The 18,644-nt window shown below is 47.5% G+C and overlaps 1 protein-coding gene across 3 annotated transcripts in view; it reads left to right on the top strand.

Annotated features, from left to right (window-relative positions):
- SLC7A1 (solute carrier family 7 (cationic amino acid transporter, y+ system), member 1) overlaps positions 1-17,493 on the top strand; it is a 47,855-nt gene extending 30,362 nt beyond the window's left edge. For 2 of the 3 annotated variants that reach the window (XM_010572703.1, XM_010572704.1), the window contains exons 5-12: positions 1,564-1,688; positions 3,322-3,544; positions 4,377-4,516; positions 6,189-6,291; positions 8,085-8,296; positions 8,648-8,796; positions 11,199-11,307; positions 12,067-17,493. In XM_010572703.1, coding sequence (XP_010571005.1) covers positions 1,564-1,688; positions 3,322-3,544; positions 4,377-4,516; positions 6,189-6,291; positions 8,085-8,296; positions 8,648-8,796; positions 11,199-11,307; positions 12,067-12,176 — 1,171 coding nt within the window. In that variant the 3' untranslated portion in view covers positions 12,177-17,493. The remainder of the gene's footprint in view (positions 1-1,563; positions 1,689-3,321; positions 3,545-4,376; positions 4,517-6,188; positions 6,292-8,084; positions 8,297-8,647; positions 8,797-11,198; positions 11,308-12,066) is intronic. The other variant, XM_010572702.1, reaches the window with a different exon arrangement.
- The last annotated feature ends 1,151 nt before the right edge of the window (positions 17,494-18,644 follow it).

Raw genomic sequence — 18,644 nt, 5'->3', positions numbered from 1 at the left:
AGTATAGCTCTGTAGTTTCTTTGGACACTTGGGCAATATCCTTGAGGCACCGTTGTGCCTTTTGGAGACCTTGTCCCAAATGCCTCAATAAAATGAAGGCAAGTTACAGGTTACTTCAATGCATTGCAGCAACCATATCACAAATCCATTTTTAATGACATTTTGCTACTTGGCCAAAATCCTGTCTTCCTATACAAGATCAAAATTAAGGAGCTTACAAGGGTTGCCAGTGATACAAGACTGTTCAATTTTTGCTTCAGACTGTACAACACAGAATGAGGGCCTTTAAATTTCTCCACATACATCAACTCAGTCCTGGATTGCTATCTAAACCCTTTATGCTGGCCTGCAAGGAAGCACAGTTTGGCTTTGGAGAGATTCATAAATGTTGCATGGATCAAGTTTGGCTTGGGTACAAGCCGCTTATTGAGCCTCTCAAATTTGAGCAAAATTCAGCCTGCTGCGAATAAATTGCTTCTATAGGAAAGGTCCCCCCTTCTTTCCTATTGCTATTCCCATGCAAGGAGCAATTAGTGCAATAGCTTCAAAGTGTAACTGTAGCACTTTGACCCGTAGCACTTACTATTTTTGTAAAATCTGTCTGGGGTTTACTTTACTTTATCATTATTTCCAGCACAATCCACATTTGGGTAGTGCTATTTCTGCAAATAACAGGCCAGTTTTCATCTAAGTCTCCACAGAGCTTCTACAAGAGAGTTCAGACGCTTACACCTGATAAAGCTTGCAGATTTGGGATTTACTTTAATTGCCTTAATTCATCTTTACAAAGGCTTTTCCCTGAAAAAGTGACCTAAGTCACTTGAACTGAAGGGTATGTTATACATGACTCAACACAGGCCCATGGATCTGGGGTACTGATCCAGAGTGCACTGGGATTAGTACGTGTCTGTCCGCTGACTTTAATGAACTTTGGATGAGGCTCAGCAAAGCATTTGGTGTGTCAGGGATGCAGGCTCATCTCCCTCAGGATTGCAAGCACGGTTTGGGAATGAGCTTGGCACAGGGAATTTTGAAGCTGAGAATGGAGGACTGGGTGGATTTTAGACAGTCACAGCACCCTGCATTGCTCTCTGATGTCTACTCACCTACACTTTATCAGAGTCCCTTTTAGGTGGAAAGTGGATGGTTTACATGTTTTTTAGTCTTCAGCTTTCAGAATTACATGTTGTGCTTTTTCAAAAGCTTATGTTTAAAAGAGTACATATATCTACACACATGCAGTAATGTTAGCATGAATATTAAAATTCCTCTCCTATTTTCTCTCTGTCTTGGCCAAGACATTTTTATCCACTCCCAAAACCAGGTGGTGGGAATAAACCATGAACCATTTTTATTCCATGCATTCTCCAGACCGTTGCAGGCCAGTCCACAGCTCAGCAGTGGGTAGGGCTTAGCGTTTTGCCTGGTAGTTGTATGCTAGTGTGTGAAAGGGAGAGCGTGTTCCTTCAAACTTCGGCTTTGGATTTTGTTATGAGCTATATGAATAGTTTTGTTACTCCCACCTAGGCAGGATGACTTCTAACCCAGTGCCATGCCTTTTAGTCAGACACAGGAAGAATTGCTCTACGGTGTTGGAGGGTTTATGCCCTATGGATGGAAAGGAGTCCTCTCAGGGGCAGCCACGTGTTTTTATGCTTTCGTGGGATTTGACTGTATTGCTACTACAGGTAAGAGGGAATATGTCTTCATTCTGGTTATGAACCTTGTTGCTGGTAGACTGGCTTTCAGTAATGTTGCACAGCACAGATAATGAGTAATTCAGGGCACTGCATTCATCACCTCTCTGAACCTCAGCCCAAAATACACTTTTAGCTCAGCTGCTCCTAATAGTCAAAGTGCTGAGTATGTCCCTGTCCCTGGGTGCCTGAGTGTTGACTTCTAGCTGCTGTGGCAGGCAGCTAGACCGTATAACCCACAAAAAAAGCTTTCTCCCTTCTTCTTTGCCTGCAGGGCCCAATCTCATGGATGGTCATTGATGACACTAACCAGGTCAGACTCCACAGAAAACACGTCCAGCTTTACCAATTAGGCAAACAGGGAAGGTCCAGGTTCAGATGCCTTGTATGACTGGTGAAGTTTGAACCTCTTAACTCTAGATGATGCTTTAATCAACAGTTTTTTCTGGAGCAGGGTTCTTCAGTGCCTTCAGCTGAAGAAGCTCCACTGGCTTAGTGTATTTAAAGAGCCAGAGAAAGAGGGAGCCTCTGGGGAGTCATCTGTAGCCTAAAGCTGTGCCTCAAAATCAGAGGGAGGTTTTTATCTCCAAAGATTCAGAGATCTCCTTCTGAGAGAGCAACCATCAGCATTGTCATATTTCTCCTGGCTAAGAGGAATCTTAATTCCCTGGAGAAAGGAAGGATTATCCTAAATTTCACATTTGGCAAGAACTGAGTTGCTTCAAAGCTGGAGCAGAGGGAGGAGGAGATCATCACAAAGACAGATAAAGCAGTACTGCCTCTTGTTCCAAGGAGTTTGAGAAGTGCTCGCTCCGTTACTCCAGCCAGCCCTAGGGCCTCTCCTTGGAGGAGAAACACATTCATCTGCCTTTGACTTACAGGTGTATAGGTCTCTGCTTATTGGTTCATCCTCCTGAAATGCCAAACCTCAGGAGCTCTTGCTTTCAGAGAAGCACAACTTTGTAGGACAGAGAAGGCTCAAAGTTGCTTCTTAATTAATCCTTGCCTGAATTTTGAGGATTTTTTTTTTTTTCCACACATTCGTCCCAACTCGGTTGTTGAAAATTTTCTGTAAAAACTAGAGGGGGAGTCCATTTTCTAGGAGGGATTTTCAAAGATCCGTATGATTTCCAGGTGCTGTGCAAAGTCTGCCTTTCCCTGGAACTAGGCTGCTCTGGTGCTGTGTTCACTGTGTAGTAGTTCTGGTGGAGATGCTAACTGAAATGGTCACCCAAGTATTTGCCCTACAACTGCACAATCATTTCTTGTCCCATCATTTGTGATCATTGAACTCTTCCTGGGGCTGCACTATCAGTGGATAGCAGGAGTAATTGGAGGTAAAAATAATCCTTTTTGGGGAAAGGAATATTTTTAATACAGATTGTTTCTGTGCCTGAGTTTACAAGGCCTCCACAAATGTTTGTCAGAAGGTGTGACAGGAGCAGCAGAAGTGGGAGCAAACAGGCTCTGGTATGCAAAGGGGATGGGGCAGGCCATCAGCAGCATCATGGTCAAACAGTGCTTCACTGCCCATGAAGCCTTTGAAAGCCCCGGCCAGCATGCCCCAGGTTGGGATAAAGTTTTTGCTCATCGTTTAGCTGCTATTTCAATTTCTTCCTTCTAGGCGAGGAGGTAAAAAACCCCCAGAAGGCCATTCCTATTGGCATCGTGGCATCTCTGCTCATCTGCTTCGTGGCTTATTTTGGTGTGTCAGCTGCCCTGACGCTCATGATGCCTTACTACCAGCTGGATACTAATAGCCCTTTACCCAATGCCTTTAAATATGTGGGTTGGGACGGAGCCAATTACGCAGTGGCTGTCGGTTCCTTGTGTGCGCTTTCTACGAGGTGAGACACTGCTCTTCCTTTGTGCATCTCTCAAGGCAAACATGTATCTCTGGCTCCTTTAAAAAATGGTGCATGTCAGGGCTTTCCTTTGGCTGTGTTCCCCTGGGTCAAGGGAGCCGAGACCAGGGATGAAATTCAGAGCTATTGACTTCAAAAGGACCAGGATTTCACCCTGTGATAGATTTCAGAGATGCGCATGACCAGTATCGCTTCAGAACTCCCATCTTAGCAGCAGACCCAGCAGGTGCATCTCTGGAATATAAATCTGGATTGAGTGACTAAGTCATGGAGGCAACTCCGCAGTGCAAGCACGGTTTGTGTGCAAGACATCCTGGCCTTCTGGGTGGAGAGCAGACTTGTGTCAGGTAGTGCAGCGGGCATCTTCTGGAGCATATGGGGCTTACCATATCCAGGGCTGTCTGTCTGCAGGTTGCCTGCAGGACAGCCATCTGGATGGGAGGCAGGGCAGACTGGAGGCAGAACGTGTCATCTTCTCCTGCACTCTGGAGGCCTGTTGTTTCAGATCAACTTAGACTTATTCAATTAGTTGAGCAACTCATAGAGGCTCATGGAAGTTACAGCTCTTTTGCTACCTGAAAGTCAGGCTGTTCATGCCCCACGGCTAAGTTTGGGTATCCAAACTCTTAGAGCTGCACCTCAGTTGCCAGTTATCAGTAACATGGGTGTGTGGAGGGAGCCCTTGAAGAAGAAGCTGAAGTGAACGAAAGCCACCTGTTCTGTGTTTGTACTGCCATAAACTTGCTTTCATTTGTGTGCCTGCGCTCAGCAGGAGGTGATATAAGTAGATTATTTCCCCCTTCTGTGTCCTTAGTCTCCTAGGCTCCATGTTTCCGATGCCTCGAATAATTTATGCTATGGCAGAAGATGGACTTCTCTTTAAATTTTTGGCTAAAGTCAACGAGAAGAGAAAAACTCCAGTAATTGCAACAGTGACATCAGGGGCCGTTGCAGGTAAGATCCAAAGACTTGCACGAATGTGTGGAAAAGAGACAAGCTCATCCTAGGGGCAGATAAGTCCGCCTGACTCTAGCCCACTTACTAATCGGATGTATTGCACAGCACGACATCCCAGAGGGTGCCCTGGGTTTCCGGGTCATGCCCTGGAGGGGCTGGGTGAGCATGAATGGCTTGCTCTCTGCCTGTCCCTCTTTCTCAGAGTTCATTGCTGCCATCCTGTCTCACGCCAAGAATTGCCTTCATCTGCTCGCTGGGTGCTCTGCTGGCCTTAAAAATAATTAACCCCCTGCAAGGTGGCAGCCAGTGGTGCCCCAGCATCCTTGTGGCTGTTGGCCTGGCTTGGCTGAAGAGACCACAGTGCCTGCGGATAGCAGCTTGGCAGAAGACGCCAGAGCAGCCGGAGACAGGCAGATGGCCCCTGTGGCACTGGCATTTGTTAATCAGTTAGTCACAGCTGGCAGCCATCCTGTTCTCCCCTTCCCTCTCCTGGCCCCCAGGAATACAGGAATTAAACCTCCCAGATGGCAAGGATGAGCGTCTTGCCCTCTTCTTGCAGCCGCCCCCTTCCTCACGATGCCTAGTAAAGAGGAGAGCCTTGCTGCTTCCTCTTTACCTTCTGCTGCAAAGGCAGGATGAGCTGTTATTACAAGAACGTGCCCCCTTTGGTGGGGAGTTGCTGCTGGACTGTTGCCATGATCTCTGAGCTCCTGTGAAGGGGCTCAGCTACTGCCGCTGGGACTTGTGGAGCCTCCTCACAGCTGCTTCTCTCACACCTTCCTCTTCAGGTGTCCCTGGGTCCAGACCGGGGGGGAAAAACAGCCAGATAAAGTAAAAAAAACGTGCTTTGCAGTCCCTTCAGGTCTCCTCCGAGTGGTCTGTAGCACCCAGGACCAAGGCGCACACGAAGCTGCAGGGACAGCACTTACCAGCTGAGCTTGAAGGTTGGGTTGGTGGTTGGGCTCCAGGTGGTGCGTGGAAGGACGGGCTGGGCCAGGCTTAGCTCTGAGATCCCTGCGCTCTCATACGACTGGTGGCGTCACCTGGATGTCTGACTGTGGCATCTGTCCTCTGCTTACTTGCTGCTGCTTCTGAAGGCCTTTAGACAAAGTTCTGTACAACCGGAGGTTGCCTGGAGGATGGCGGTCTATACCTTATTCTGGAAACCCCCACAATGAAGCATGCTACCTCTAGATGCCCTCCTTGATGCTTGCACCAGCCTGGTTTTGCCCCAGCTGAGCTGAGACACTGGAGCAGGGTGCTGCCCATCCTCTGTTCCCTTTAGCTACTTCCAGGAGATAATTGTGGCCTTAGGGGTGCTGCAGCTGGGCCAGGGGACTCCAGCAACGAGGCTGTGGCTTAAACACCTGCTCATTGCTCGTAGTTGGGTGAACATACCCATATGAGACAAACAGGCTGGCATTTACTGTAGTAAATGGTTCCCCTAGTTCCAGCTAGTGAGGCTGAGCTGGGACAGCCTGCGAGACTTGGGGTATTCACGCACCAAGTCCTGCCTCTCCTCATCTCAGGGCAGCTCGAGCTCCCCTGCCAAGTCCTGAGCAACAGTCATACGTGTGCTGCATCATCGTTAACGCTCCTGAGATGCGCATGTTCTGCTGTGTTATTGATTTTTTTTTCTTTCCTCTCTCATCTTCCTCTCTTTCTACAGCTGTTATGGCCTTTCTCTTCGACTTGAAAGATCTTGTGGATCTCATGTCCATCGGGACTCTCCTGGCTTACTCCTTGGTGGCAGCCTGTGTGTTGGTACTGAGGTATGGATGTAGAAACAGCTTCTCTTGTATCACACAGATGTGAATCCACACAGCGATCAGATGCCCTCATAGCTTCCATGGACCCGGTAAAACCGTGAACATCTCCAGCTATAAGCATGTGAAGAACTTGTTTCTTTAAGCTCATGGGGGATTGTGTTAGGTGGATCTGCAAGGGTGTCCTCTGAACTTGGTTAACCCTTGGTCCATGCTGCTCCTGATGTGATCAACGTTGAATGCCCTGGGAGATACGCCAACGGGTAGGGATGAGAGAAGGGTGGTCCTGGATGCCTGTGTCATCACTCTTGTTCCCACTGGGGATACAGTTTCAGGTCATCTTACTTTTGAAAGGGGGTTCAAGATAAAGCTAGCAGCAGCAAAAAAGCTGAGCAAGTGTTTCCCAGATCAGTGCCTTAGTGCATGTCTTTTAGAAGTGCTGAGTTCCCATAGCTTTCCTAACCTAAGCTGAAAATTTAGTATCTTCATTGCTTGGCACCTCACGGACGACAGCACTCTACCCATGAGGACTGTATTTTGAAGACTGTGTTACTGAAAAATACCTTTGTGTTCAATGATTTATTCAGTCTGGTGGAGGCTTTTTACCTGCTCACACCAAATGCATTGAACTAAGAACTGTCTTGCAGCAGGTGAAGGGCCAACACTGTGCTGTAATACAGTTGCTCTGAGCCTGTGCTGTCCACCCTGTCCCTTGAAAATTCGTGATGATTTTCCTTGCCCTTCTTACTTTCCCTCTGATTTCTCACTCCCCTCTTCTCCATACAGCTGTAAATGTTTTCTTAATTTATTTTTGCAAGCTGCTGTACCCATTGTGTGACATCTTCCCCATCGCAGATTTGCAGAGCTGACAGCCTGTCTTGTAGCAGCCTGGGCAGTGATTTGGCTGCTTCACTGGCTGCCTAATGAAGTAGCAGCTGAATTGTTTCCCAAGCTGTAAGGTCCTGCCACTAATACCCTGCTGTGGCTGGAGCCAAAGATTTCACTGCATTTCTCAATTTGCAGTGTTTCACAAATGCCCTCATTGCAAACACATACCCACAGGAGTGATTTTAAGGTGTCTTTCAAAATGGCCCTTTCCTTTAGTCAGGCTTGTGGCTGAGTGTCAAGGGCAAAACCTTCTGTAAAGGAGAGCTGAGGCTGGAAGAGTGTTTTTTCTTCACAGAGCCACACGGTTGTGCATCAGGACCCTGTTGGATGAAGTGCTGTCCACGCATACAACAAAAAAATTACCATTCTTTGTTCACCTCTTCCTTCCCTATGTGGCAGCAGACAATCTAGCAGAAGAGATGGGGATGGAGGAGGATGGGGCACCAGGAAAGTCACCGCAGGGTGCGATCAGCAGCTGCTGGGGTGCAATACCTGTTGAGCTGTTAGCTTAGCCACCTTCATGCCAAAATGCAAGAGCTGAACTGCCACATATAACCTGATGGCCCAGTTATGACCGTCTGTCTGTCCCCCTGCCACCTCTGTCTCTGGTCCTCACTGCTATCACTCCATCGTGTTTTGGTGACATGGATGATAGGATTATTGAAGAGCACTGTTCAGTTTAAAACACTGACATTACAACAGAGCTGTAAGTGATAATAGCTGACCATATTTGCTCATGATATGACGATGTTATTCCTCAAATTTCTCCCTGAAACAGAAGGGTGTAGATGTTATGTGTGCCTGTTCTGGTGCTATAGTGATCTGGGGTGCATGGCTATCTGTGTGGCTTTTAAACAAACAGTAACCTGCACCAAACCAATATGCTCTTTGTTTCGTTTCCCTTTTCCTAGGTATCAGCCAGAGCAGCCTAATTTGGCATACCAGATGGCTAGGACAACAGAGGAGACAGATAACAATGAGTCTGTGAGCACCAGCGAGTCACAGGCTGGATTTCTGCCAGAGGAGGAGGAGAAGTGCTCCCTCAAAGCCATATTGTGTCCCCCAAATTCAGACCCTTCCAAATTCTCTGGCTCGGTGGTGAACGTCTCCACCTTCATCATTGGTAAGCACTGGGCAGTGTGGCTCTGGGGCAATGAGCCAGCTGGTGGGTAGGTCCTTGTACTTACCATGGTGGGAAAGCTCACCTCGTTGCTGTGATTTTGGTGAGCTCTTGTAATGGCCAAAATAACTGAAGATTTACAGATTAAATTTATGCCTTGAAAAGAAATCCAGAGATGGGGTACATGTGGGTATAGGGGGAAGGGCATATCTTACATATCTCTTACAGTTAGCTTTTTCACATGTTGCTGTTTTGTTTGCCGAGCTTTCAGATTCTGCTTTGCCTGCTTGTGGTTTTGGTTTTTTTTCCCCATTCCTAAAAAAAGAATCAGTAAGCTTTTCTGTTTGTTCACAGGTTTCCTTATTGTGGGTAGCTGTATCTTGACTGCCCTTGAGCCAAGCATTCTGATAAAGGCTGTATGGATTATTGCTGCCATCCTTGTTCTCGTTGTCAGCTTCATTATATGGAAACAGCCTGAAAGCAAAACCAAGCTCTCCTTTAAGGTGAGTGTCCTGGGAGGTATAGCTAGAAAAGAGCTGTTGGGGAGATGGTTGGAGGAGAAAGTGTGTTGTTGGCCTGTGTCAGAAGGGGGACTTGGCCAAATGGACACACAGAGAATATAAGCATGATGTGAACTCTTCCATGCAGGGCTGCCAATAGAGCTGATGGTTTGAGCTCTACAGCTAGTGTGGCTGTAACCTCTTGTAGTCTCCATTCATTGCATAAAGGGATGTCCTGCCAGAGCTGAGACCCGCCTCTGAGCGTGGTTTCCTCTTGGGATCTAACCTCAAATGTCAGCGTAGGTGCTCTGCTGCAAAGTGCAGTATGGCAGAAGAAGCATTGTGGCAAGCCTGCTGCCCAGCAGTGCCCTGTGGGCAGAAGGAGATTTGGCACAGAAAGAGGGGCTGAAGGGGTTAGCTGAGACGTTGGAGGAGGGAATCAGAAGGAGAAGCCACATGGTCAGATCAGAGGTGACCATAGAGGACTTGGAAAGAAATGTAAATGGTGCTGGAGTCCAGGAGAAGCTGGGAGGGCAGAACCTGCTGCAAAGATGTGGCCAGAAGGGAAGGGCAGGACAGTGCTTTTGGAAGCAGATGGTTATAGGATATGGAAGAGACAGAGACCGGAGGAAAGGGGGATGGTTTTGAAGGGCCATGTCACATTGTGGATACAGGAGAGAACCCAAGAAGCAGGCTTGTGTGTGAGCATCAAAGGGGTACCCACTAAAAGGCTCTAAGAAAGTGCACTCTCATGTCCTACTTAGTCCCCATGGAGACTAAGGGATGACCATTCTCTCTTTAACAGCCTTAAGTATGAAGAACTCTGTCATTTTCCTGCCCTGTCCAACCACACCATCCTTTCTATATTAAACAAGCAGTGGGATGTTTTGGTTTTTTCCCCGGTAGTCCTGCAAGTCATGTTTTATCATATTGATTTCAGGCTATTTCCCCAGCTTATTAAATTAGTTTTGAATTCTAATCCCATCCTCCAAACTGCTCTCATTTTTACTGCTCTTCAATTACAGTTTTTCAGTAAATTCTGTGATTTTAATAATTTAATTGAACCAGCGTTGCCCAAGGTAGTGTTTGCAGCTCATCTTGGGGTTATGGTCCCAGAACTGGAAACAGAAATGTCCAGGAGCAGAAAACTTCGGAACTGTAGTCTAGACTGTATTTTCTGAACTTGCTTCTGAGGAGATCTCTTTGCCTTACACTCAGGATACTTCACCTCCTTTTTTTTCCCCTCAGCCACTACCCTGTCTGAGGAAAAAAAAATAAGACCTGTCACTGCTAAATCTGTAATGGCTGTTTCTTATCTCCTTGTTGTCGTTTAGACATTTACAACCTGAGTGTCTAGTGATTTTTCTCCAAAGTCTCTGGGAATCCAAGGCTGACTGGTTTGTTCCCCAGTTGTTTTTCTATATTTCTTTTTAATAGGTAATTTGTCTCCCTTCTCCAGTCTTTGGAGACCTTACCAGTCTACCAAGAGCTCTCAGAGATGCCTATTAATAGTTCAGAGATCACTTCTGCAATCTCTGGGTACATAACTCACTCCTAGGGAAATTTCATTTGTCCCTACTGACTTGACAAAACCTAATTTAGAAAAATATTCTTCTTCTGTTTTCTAATTTGTGTGCCCATCCCCTTTCTCTAATGACGTGAATGGCTGCTCACCATAAATTTGGGGTTTTTTTGTGAAGCTTAAATCAAGAAAAGCCTACATTTCAGCCTGTTTCTTTTTGTAAGCCTCCTTTTTCCTTAGGAGTGAAATTCATGTGCCTCTTGGTTTTACCATATTCACAAACCTTTTTACTGTTATAATTTGTTCTTTCTGATTTTGTCTTTACATGCCTGTGTTATTCTTTATGTTCTGATTCTTGCATTTTGGCTTTACTGTCTTATTCTTCTTTGTATCTCAGATCATTAAGGCATTCTTGGTACAGCTGCACTTGTCTCTTACAATATTTCCTGTTTTTCTTCTGCTCTGGGAAAATTTGCTCTATATTGCTTCATTACCTCAGTACCTGCTGGATGAAGTTCCTCAGGTCCCTCCTCTGACATTCCCCTTACCTTCTTCTCCTGGTCTTCAGTAGGTGCCTGTCGTGATGCAGTCCTTGGTTTTCCTTCTCTCTCCTTTGCCCCACAAGTATTTAGTATTGCTGCTAAAATTTGCCTCTTGCCTCCTTCCAGACCACAAAACGAGGACAACCATTCTTAAAACAGGTGAACAACATTGTTCACATCCCTCTCCCACAGTGGATTGATGTCCTTCGTTTTGGTCTAACCTTGCCTTTTCTCAGATCTGGCAGCTGAGGAGTTGGTAACAGCCATCACAAGGGATGCGATGTTCTTGCCTGCCCATTGATCTGCCCTGTGGATGCAATGTATCTGTCTTTCTTTTTCAGGTACCTCTTTTGCCCCTTCTTCCTGTTGTGAGTATTTTTGTGAACGTTTACCTCATGATGCAGCTAGACCTAGGCACATGGATACGGTTTGCAGTCTGGATGCTCATAGGTGAGTGTGAGAGAGTAATAAAATGCTATGTTTAAAGTCACTAGATTTTGTTAACCATAAATATATTGTAGCATTCCAGGGAGGGATTCTGCACTCTCATCATCCTTGGTCAATCTCAGTGACTTAAATGAAGCCATTTAGGCAGCGTGTCTCAAGCCTTGTTTTAAATTCAAGGGTCGTGAAGCCTTTGTGAGGACAAAACAACAACTCACGAACCATCTTATGGGTCTTGTTGCCAACAAGAAAGCACACAACATTTCTTGTTGGCTGGCCTTGAACTGCAGTCCAGGTGGTGGGTCTTGTGCTTCTGGAGACGGAGGAACTGAACTGCATCCCAAGGTGCTCCCAGTAGCCATGTGGAGAAGGCTGAATTGTCTGAAATGCCCAGGGAATTTGTTACGATGAAAACAAGTAAGACTAGCATCAGTTGCGGATGTATTTTACTGAGATGGAGGCTGTAGGCACACAAAACGGAGAGAGAAAGCTCTCTGCAGAATGGACTGCAATGATCTCGCTGGAAAGCATGAGAAGTTTATTCTGTAATCAGCCCCCTCCTGTTTGGGGCCTGGGTGGGCTGTGTTTTAAAGACTCGTGCCTGTGTTAATGGCTTTTTTTCTAAGGAAGGTAGTGGCTGTCCGGTAGAAGCTAGCTATCAGGATGGCTGGACTTATCCCTGGTATAACCTGTGTCGATCGGTGTTAGTAGTGGTTTCTGTTTCCTTACAGAGCTAACGGTGCCCTCTCCTCTTGGCTTCTGCAGGCTTTATCATCTACTTTACCTATGGAATATGGCACAGCGTGGAAGCCACCTACACAGCCTCAGCAGATGCAGAGAGAAACACGGACGCTGGTTCGGACAGCTGTAAATGACGGCATGTTTGGCTTATGGGCAACTGGGGAATGGCTGCAGTGAAGGATGCTTTGTGGTGGGGATCCTGAACCAGGTTACATCTGGTTAATCAGTAATGGCAAGAATAAGGAAGGGTAATGCAGGACTCCCCGCCAGCCCTGTTGCTGCAGCTTGCAGTTTGCTTAGTAGCACAGTTAAAAGGGATCACAAGGAAAAAAGCCACACCTCTGGCATACTCCCAGCGACACTGTCAGCTAATCTGGGGCTATGCGCTTCCCTTCCTCCCTCTTCTGGTTTTTGGTTGTTTGGTTTTTGTTTTTTTTCCAGTGTGTAGAAAGAAAACTGCTTCTGTGTGCCAGTTAACCTTCAATGCTGCTATGAAACCAGGCCTCACAAAGGTCTTTCTTTCAGTAGCCCCGGGAATTACCTCCCCACAGATACTCTACCTGACTACACATGGAGCAGATTATGCAGTGCTACTGTCAGGCTTAGACCAGATCCATCCTTCACCCCATATGAGCTGTACCCGACGTGTACGCACAAAAAAAAGGCTTTTGCCAAACACTGGCTTTCACCTGGTTAAGAAAGCACTTGCAAGACTTGCATTCTTTAAAGTATCAGGCCTCATAGTTTTTGTTGTATTTAACTTTTTTTTTTAACTATGTACTCATATGCTTTAAAGCGCACTGCTGCTGTGAAATGTTGGGAGGGTTTGTGGTGGCTGCTTGTTGGGTAAATGGTTGTTTGCCAGCGCGCAGGTAAGGCCAGCAGATGTTTCTGCTGCCTGTACACTCAGCAGAGGGATTGCTAGGTTTAGTCATAAAACTACGTGGTGCAAGTACTTGAATGACTCAAAAAGAACAGGTGTCTCCAAAGAGCCGTCCTACCTCTTCGCCTCTGGCATCACCAGCGGTGCGGCTGCAGTGGTGAGGTGGCTAACACAAGTGCTCATGAGCCCGGCTCTGACAACAAGTGGGGACCTCTTTCACTCTCCCCGCATCAGTTTTGTGCGCTGGCCACGTGGCGTCAGCGAAGGATTTGGCCATGAGACTGGTCTGGCGTCAGCAGGTGGAGCGCGTTTCTGCCCCGGGAAGGGGAAGCACAGGAGGATCCTCAGGGGCTTGAACTTGATCCGTGAGCGCATATGGTCTGATGTGCTAAGAGGAGCTTTCCCTTTGGGGCTGGAGATCATCTCCAGGCTGTCCTGAAAGGTGAGAAATTTGGAGTTGAGACCAGGGTCTGTGTTTGGTTGGCAATGCCTTGGTTTTGCTGTAGGATGCAATTTTTTTTTTTTTAATTCTAATAGCTTTCCCCAGCCAAATCCACTGCCCTAAAAAAGGCTTGTTAAACCATCATGAAGGTGGGCCATGCCCATGTAGTGCCACTGATTTAAATTCATGCTTCAGCTTGTACTGAAAAACAAATTGTAGAATCACAGAATGGTTTGGGTTGGAAGGGACCTTTGAAGGTCATGTAGTCCAACCTCCCTGCCACCGGCAGGAATATCTTTCACTAGATCGAGTTGCTCAAAGCCCCCTCCAACCTGGCCTCAAACGCTTCCAGGGACAGGGCATCCCAAATAGCTACTGCAGAAATCCGTTCTCCCAACCTGAGTGGATGCTGTCCTAGGTGTCCTCCACATGAACACCAGACAATCTTTAATCTGTTTGCCAGCATGGCTCTCTCTGACAAAGGGGACGGGCTCTTGTTCCCATCGTTCAGATGGAGAACTGAAGAACAGACCCCTGCATGACTTGACCAGGGTCTCACCAGGCATCTGGTGCAGCAGAAAAGGGGGAACCAGATGATCTCCTGGATTACACAGCCCGACCGTGGACCATCTCTCACAGGTTTCCAAGAGAGACTTTATAGCCTTTCTGCCCACTGAAAACTTTTGATCTTGGCCTCCTTCTAGTACACTGAGAGGCTTTTCTTGCCGGGGTTGGAATTGGAGGGAGTGAAGGCAATGTGTTCGTTGCCTCCCGGGTGCATTTCGGGGTGCGTTTTGAGTGCAGTTCCCCCCCACCAAATGAAGTCAAGGTCTGCTCCAGTCGCTGGGTCTTGACCTTCTGCCAAGCCTTTGCACCTCGTGCATATAGAAAGTCTTGTTCAAGCGGGGAGAGAAGAATATAGAAATTAAAAGCCACTAGGTTGAGGTCTATTTTGTTTAAACACAGGCAAGGTTGGTACTCTCCACAGCCTTCCAAAAAGCACTGAAGATGTGGTGGGCGGGGAGGTAAGGATGTTTTTCCCTACCTTGGGTACCAGATTCTGAGCAATTAAGACATTCAGCAATGACTGTTCGGGGGTGAATTCTGACTGGAAGTGTGTTTCCAAAGAAATTTATTTAAAAATATGCAGATTTCTTGCTGTATGTATTTTTTTTTTTTTTATAAATGTTAACTTATTTTTGTTGTCTACTTAGGGATCTGTTCTGGTATTTATATTCCATAACTTTGTTTCAGCTTTTGTGGCATATAATAGCAGCACATAGAAGAAGGGAAAGTCCTGATGGGGTCATTTTTCTCTGAGAAGGTTAATAGGAAAACCTTCCTGTGTCACCACATTTGGTATTTAAATGTGCCATTACCTGTACCAGTCCCAGAGCCACCCGCTGCAAATTTGCTGCTGGAGGTGAAGATCCTTAGCCCCATCTCCCACTCCTCCATCGTGACTTCTTCATCCCATCGGTTCCCTGCAGAACCGGCGGGTGCTGCCATCGCTCTTGATCGTTGTCGCTCCTCACCATGAAACGAGGCGGTGGAGGGAGCCTCAGCCCTGCGCAGTGTCAGGGAAGCGTACATGTGTCCTGGGCCCTCTGTCTACCTGCTTCCCCGTGTCCAGCTGGACCTGGGGAACCTGCTGCCTTCCCCTTTGCGTGACTTGACGTGGGGAGTGGACTGGTGAGGGGGTGATGAGTTTGACACAGCTGCGTGATCCTGCCCCATCCCCTCCTGGCCGCATCCACCCCTTGCTTTTATGTTTTGAAAGCTGAAAGGCAAATTTAACTGCCTCTTTCTAGGACAACATCAAGGACTTTGCTGAATGGGTGGGGGTTTTATTATTTTATTTTTTTTTACCGTCTCCTCTGCCTCCCTGCTGATGTCTGCATGTAACATATATCAAGCCAGATATCTTTGAAGACATGCGACTGCTGCTATAACCTTGCTGTTGTGGACAATATGCTTTCATTCATTTGATCTTTTCTTTGTAAATACTTCAGGCATTATTTTATTATGAGACTGTTTTGTACAGATGCAGAGCATTTTGCTGTATGAAGAGGTGGGAATGGAGAAGCGATGCCTTTGCTCAGCACGAGAATAGATCCTTTTCTGCCAAAGCCGAGAGGCATAGTAAAAATGGCCTGCCTGGTCTTTCGGGGCAGGCTCTGGCCCGAAGGACTGACCTTGTTTCAGCGTATTTGGTTGCTCCCGGTCTGCTCGCTTGAGAGGAGCCCTCCGGGGAAGCTGTTGGAAGGGTCCTGCCAACCGCTGGTGGGCGGCAGGCGGAGGCGGGCAGCACCTTGCAGTTATATAGCAAATACAGACACGTAGCCAGCCAGCCTTTCTCAATGGAAAATTGCTGTCAAAACAGCTTCCCCGCACACATACCAAAAATGAATTGTTTTGTGCAAAAATGACTAGATTTTGCTTATTTGCTTACAATTCTTTGATCACTGAAAATCATTACCGGCTGGGTTTTGGCTTCATTTCGCCCTTTTCCCATCCCTCAGAGTGGAGTTTGCCACCGGTTCGGGCAGCGAGTGCCTGTGCTGCAGGCAAAGCGCTGCTGGTTCGGAGCCGATCGGACCCGTTTGCACTTGGTCGCAGCGGGGGAAAGGGGGCTGCAGGGGACCACGCTGGTGAAAACACTGCTGGTGCTGATGCCACGTGTTGCTGTTTATTGCCAGGGTTTTGGAAGGGTAAAGTTTTAGGTGGCAGTGCATGCCCTGGATGCTCTTACCCTTCGTCCATCCCGGATGAAAACAAATTCCTATTCATAGTGTACAGAGCGTGCCTGTCACTGCCTGCTGCCTCCATTCCTGCTAACTCAGAGATCAGAAAGCAATATGATAGGATGTTATATTTGTAAAATCTGCTTCTTTAGTGATTGCATTTCATATACTAATGAATTCCAGTGGGATTTCCTAAATTCCGCCCCCAGAAAGCTACATACAAGTCAGCATTGCTGTCATCTGCCCAAATGAATGAAGGGCGAGATGCAGGACCGCCCGGCTGGAGGGGCTTGCTTTGAAGGGGAGGAGGAGTGGTGCTGGTTTTCATGCAGCTGGCTTCCCTGCCATCCCTCCCCTACACACATCTCAACACCCTCCCCTTTCGAAGGAAGCCTCTTCCCTCTGGCAGAAAAAGCATCTCTATTTCTAAACCCTCAGATAACCTCGGGACATCCTCTGGGCCCACCTTATATGGGCAGGTTCCGTTTCTTCCTTCCCCTTACCAAAAAATTGCACTTGTTCAAGGCTAAATCGATATGTACACAGTGAACCAACACTCGCTGCCAGGCACGCCGGCATCCCACAGGCGAGCCGAAGGCAAAGCTGCCTCGCCGGTCGCTCTGCCTGCTGCCGCTCGCCTCGTGGTTTATCGTTCATTTCCCACTCCAGCAGCAATGCCTGCCCCATAAACCCCCCCGGGCTGCCTTACGCTCTGCGATAACAGTGGGGTCCCGTGGGGTGTCTGACACCCAGCTGGAAACCAGATGATCCAGGAACGTCTCTCCTAGCAAGAGCCAGACCTCGCTTTTTCTCAGGGTATTTGCTCCTAGCTCACGCTCCAAGACCCAAGGTTTGTCTGAGACCCAGCAGCCAGAGGCACCTCTGCTTCCCCACGCGGGGCAGTGGTTTCGGCGGAGCGACTCGTGTTTTCAGGATAACGGTGGGAAGCAAAGCATTCCCTTGCAGCACGTTGTGCCTTCCAGCTGCGCTGGGTGCAAGGAGCAGGAGGAGCCGCTGGCAGCCCGGAGGCGGTGTGCTAGCAAACCTAGCGTGAGGTTGGGTCATGTCAGTAAAGGGATTTTTACTGACCGAAGCCATGGAAGAGTCTGTATATTTTTATTTTTTAATTATTAAGCAAAATGTAAATACCTTTCTGTTGTCTGTTTGATGGTCTATTTTCCTAATGATTTCTCAGAATTTCTTACGGGCATGATAAATAGTTTTAATGCTTGTTCTGCAAACAAATCTATTTTTTATCTTTTTTATCTTTGTTTTGGTCTTTGTTTTGGTTTGATTTTTTTGGGTTATTTTTTTTTTTACCGTGTTCATGTAGCGATTAAAGCCTTAAGTTTTAAAATGTGAACCTTGCCCTCAGAGCACAGCGCGGGTGTGCAGCTACTTTTTATCCTTGCAACACTGTAAATACTTCTCCCCTGAATGATGCTTTTGGAATTTGGAAATTCACTTGTAATTATGTGGTACAGCATTAAAACATATTTCTTGATATCCAAATAAATTATGCCTATTGTTTGTCCTCATTTGCAAGCCTGCCTCTGTTTTCCAGCTTGTTCCAGTGTCTGCTGGCTGGCCCAGTCTCTGCAGGAGAGCACTTGCTCCGGGAGCTGCTCTTGCTAATTCTGCCCCGTCTTTTGGGTTTGCTGAGACCGGTGGGACAATTCGTAATTTGGGAAATTTACTGCAGGCTGGGGTCTGTGCTCAGTGCTGAGCAGCTTATTGCTGCTGATATTGAGGTGAGTCTCTCCCTGTATTGTAGAACCAGTTCAGGTATTAGGTGGGACTTCACGAACCTGCAAAGTTAGCCTAAAATTTACCCATGTGGCGTAAATTTTGCTGGCATTGCAAAATTTTGTTGTCTTGGGAAATGAGGACTGTGTAATGAATGAGGAGTTCTACTGGGGGGGTTTTCCAGGTTAGGGTCTGCGGGACAGCACTGAAACCACCAGGCAGGAGGAGTCTCGTCTGCGCTGCCACCACCTGCATCATTTGCATCCTCCTCCTGTGTCCTGCGATAAATGAGGCCGTGGCCCCGCAAACGCCGCTCTCCTTCTCCTCTCAGTCCTGGGCCTTCCCACGGCTTCGGCTGTGCTAAGCGAGCCAGGGACCCGGTGAAAAATCTTGCAGGAGGACGTTATCAGGCACATTCCCAAGGTGGCATGTGCCCTGGTCCCTTTTTAATCGTTGTTGGCAAAGCCTGAGGAACTCTGTGCTCTCAGCGGGAGGGCAGGGCAAGGGGACAGGGTGTTGGAACGGGGCGGACCTGGCGAGTTAGAGCGCGCGTGTTTGCTGCTGTGCCTGAACCACCGGCAGAAACGTTCCTCCTAGCGCATGCTGAAGCATGACACCGTAATGGAAACATTGCAGACCACGATCCCTGGTCTCCTGGGAGCCCCAGCCTTACGGGAAAATGAATCCATGGGATTTTTGATGCAATTTATAGCATGTGAACCATAGTCGGGTAACCCAACCAACCAGCCCTGCTGCCAGCAGGCTGAGTGGCTGGCAAGCTTCAGTC

Source organism: Haliaeetus leucocephalus, unplaced genomic scaffold (genome assembly GCF_000737465.1).
Source record: "Haliaeetus leucocephalus isolate CR32 unplaced genomic scaffold, Haliaeetus_leucocephalus-4.0 Scaffold351, whole genome shotgun sequence".
Classification (NCBI taxonomy): domain Eukaryota; kingdom Metazoa; phylum Chordata; class Aves; order Accipitriformes; family Accipitridae; genus Haliaeetus; species Haliaeetus leucocephalus.
Note: the sequence above shows the minus strand (reverse complement) of the source record. Positions and strands in the feature narration are given on the sequence as shown.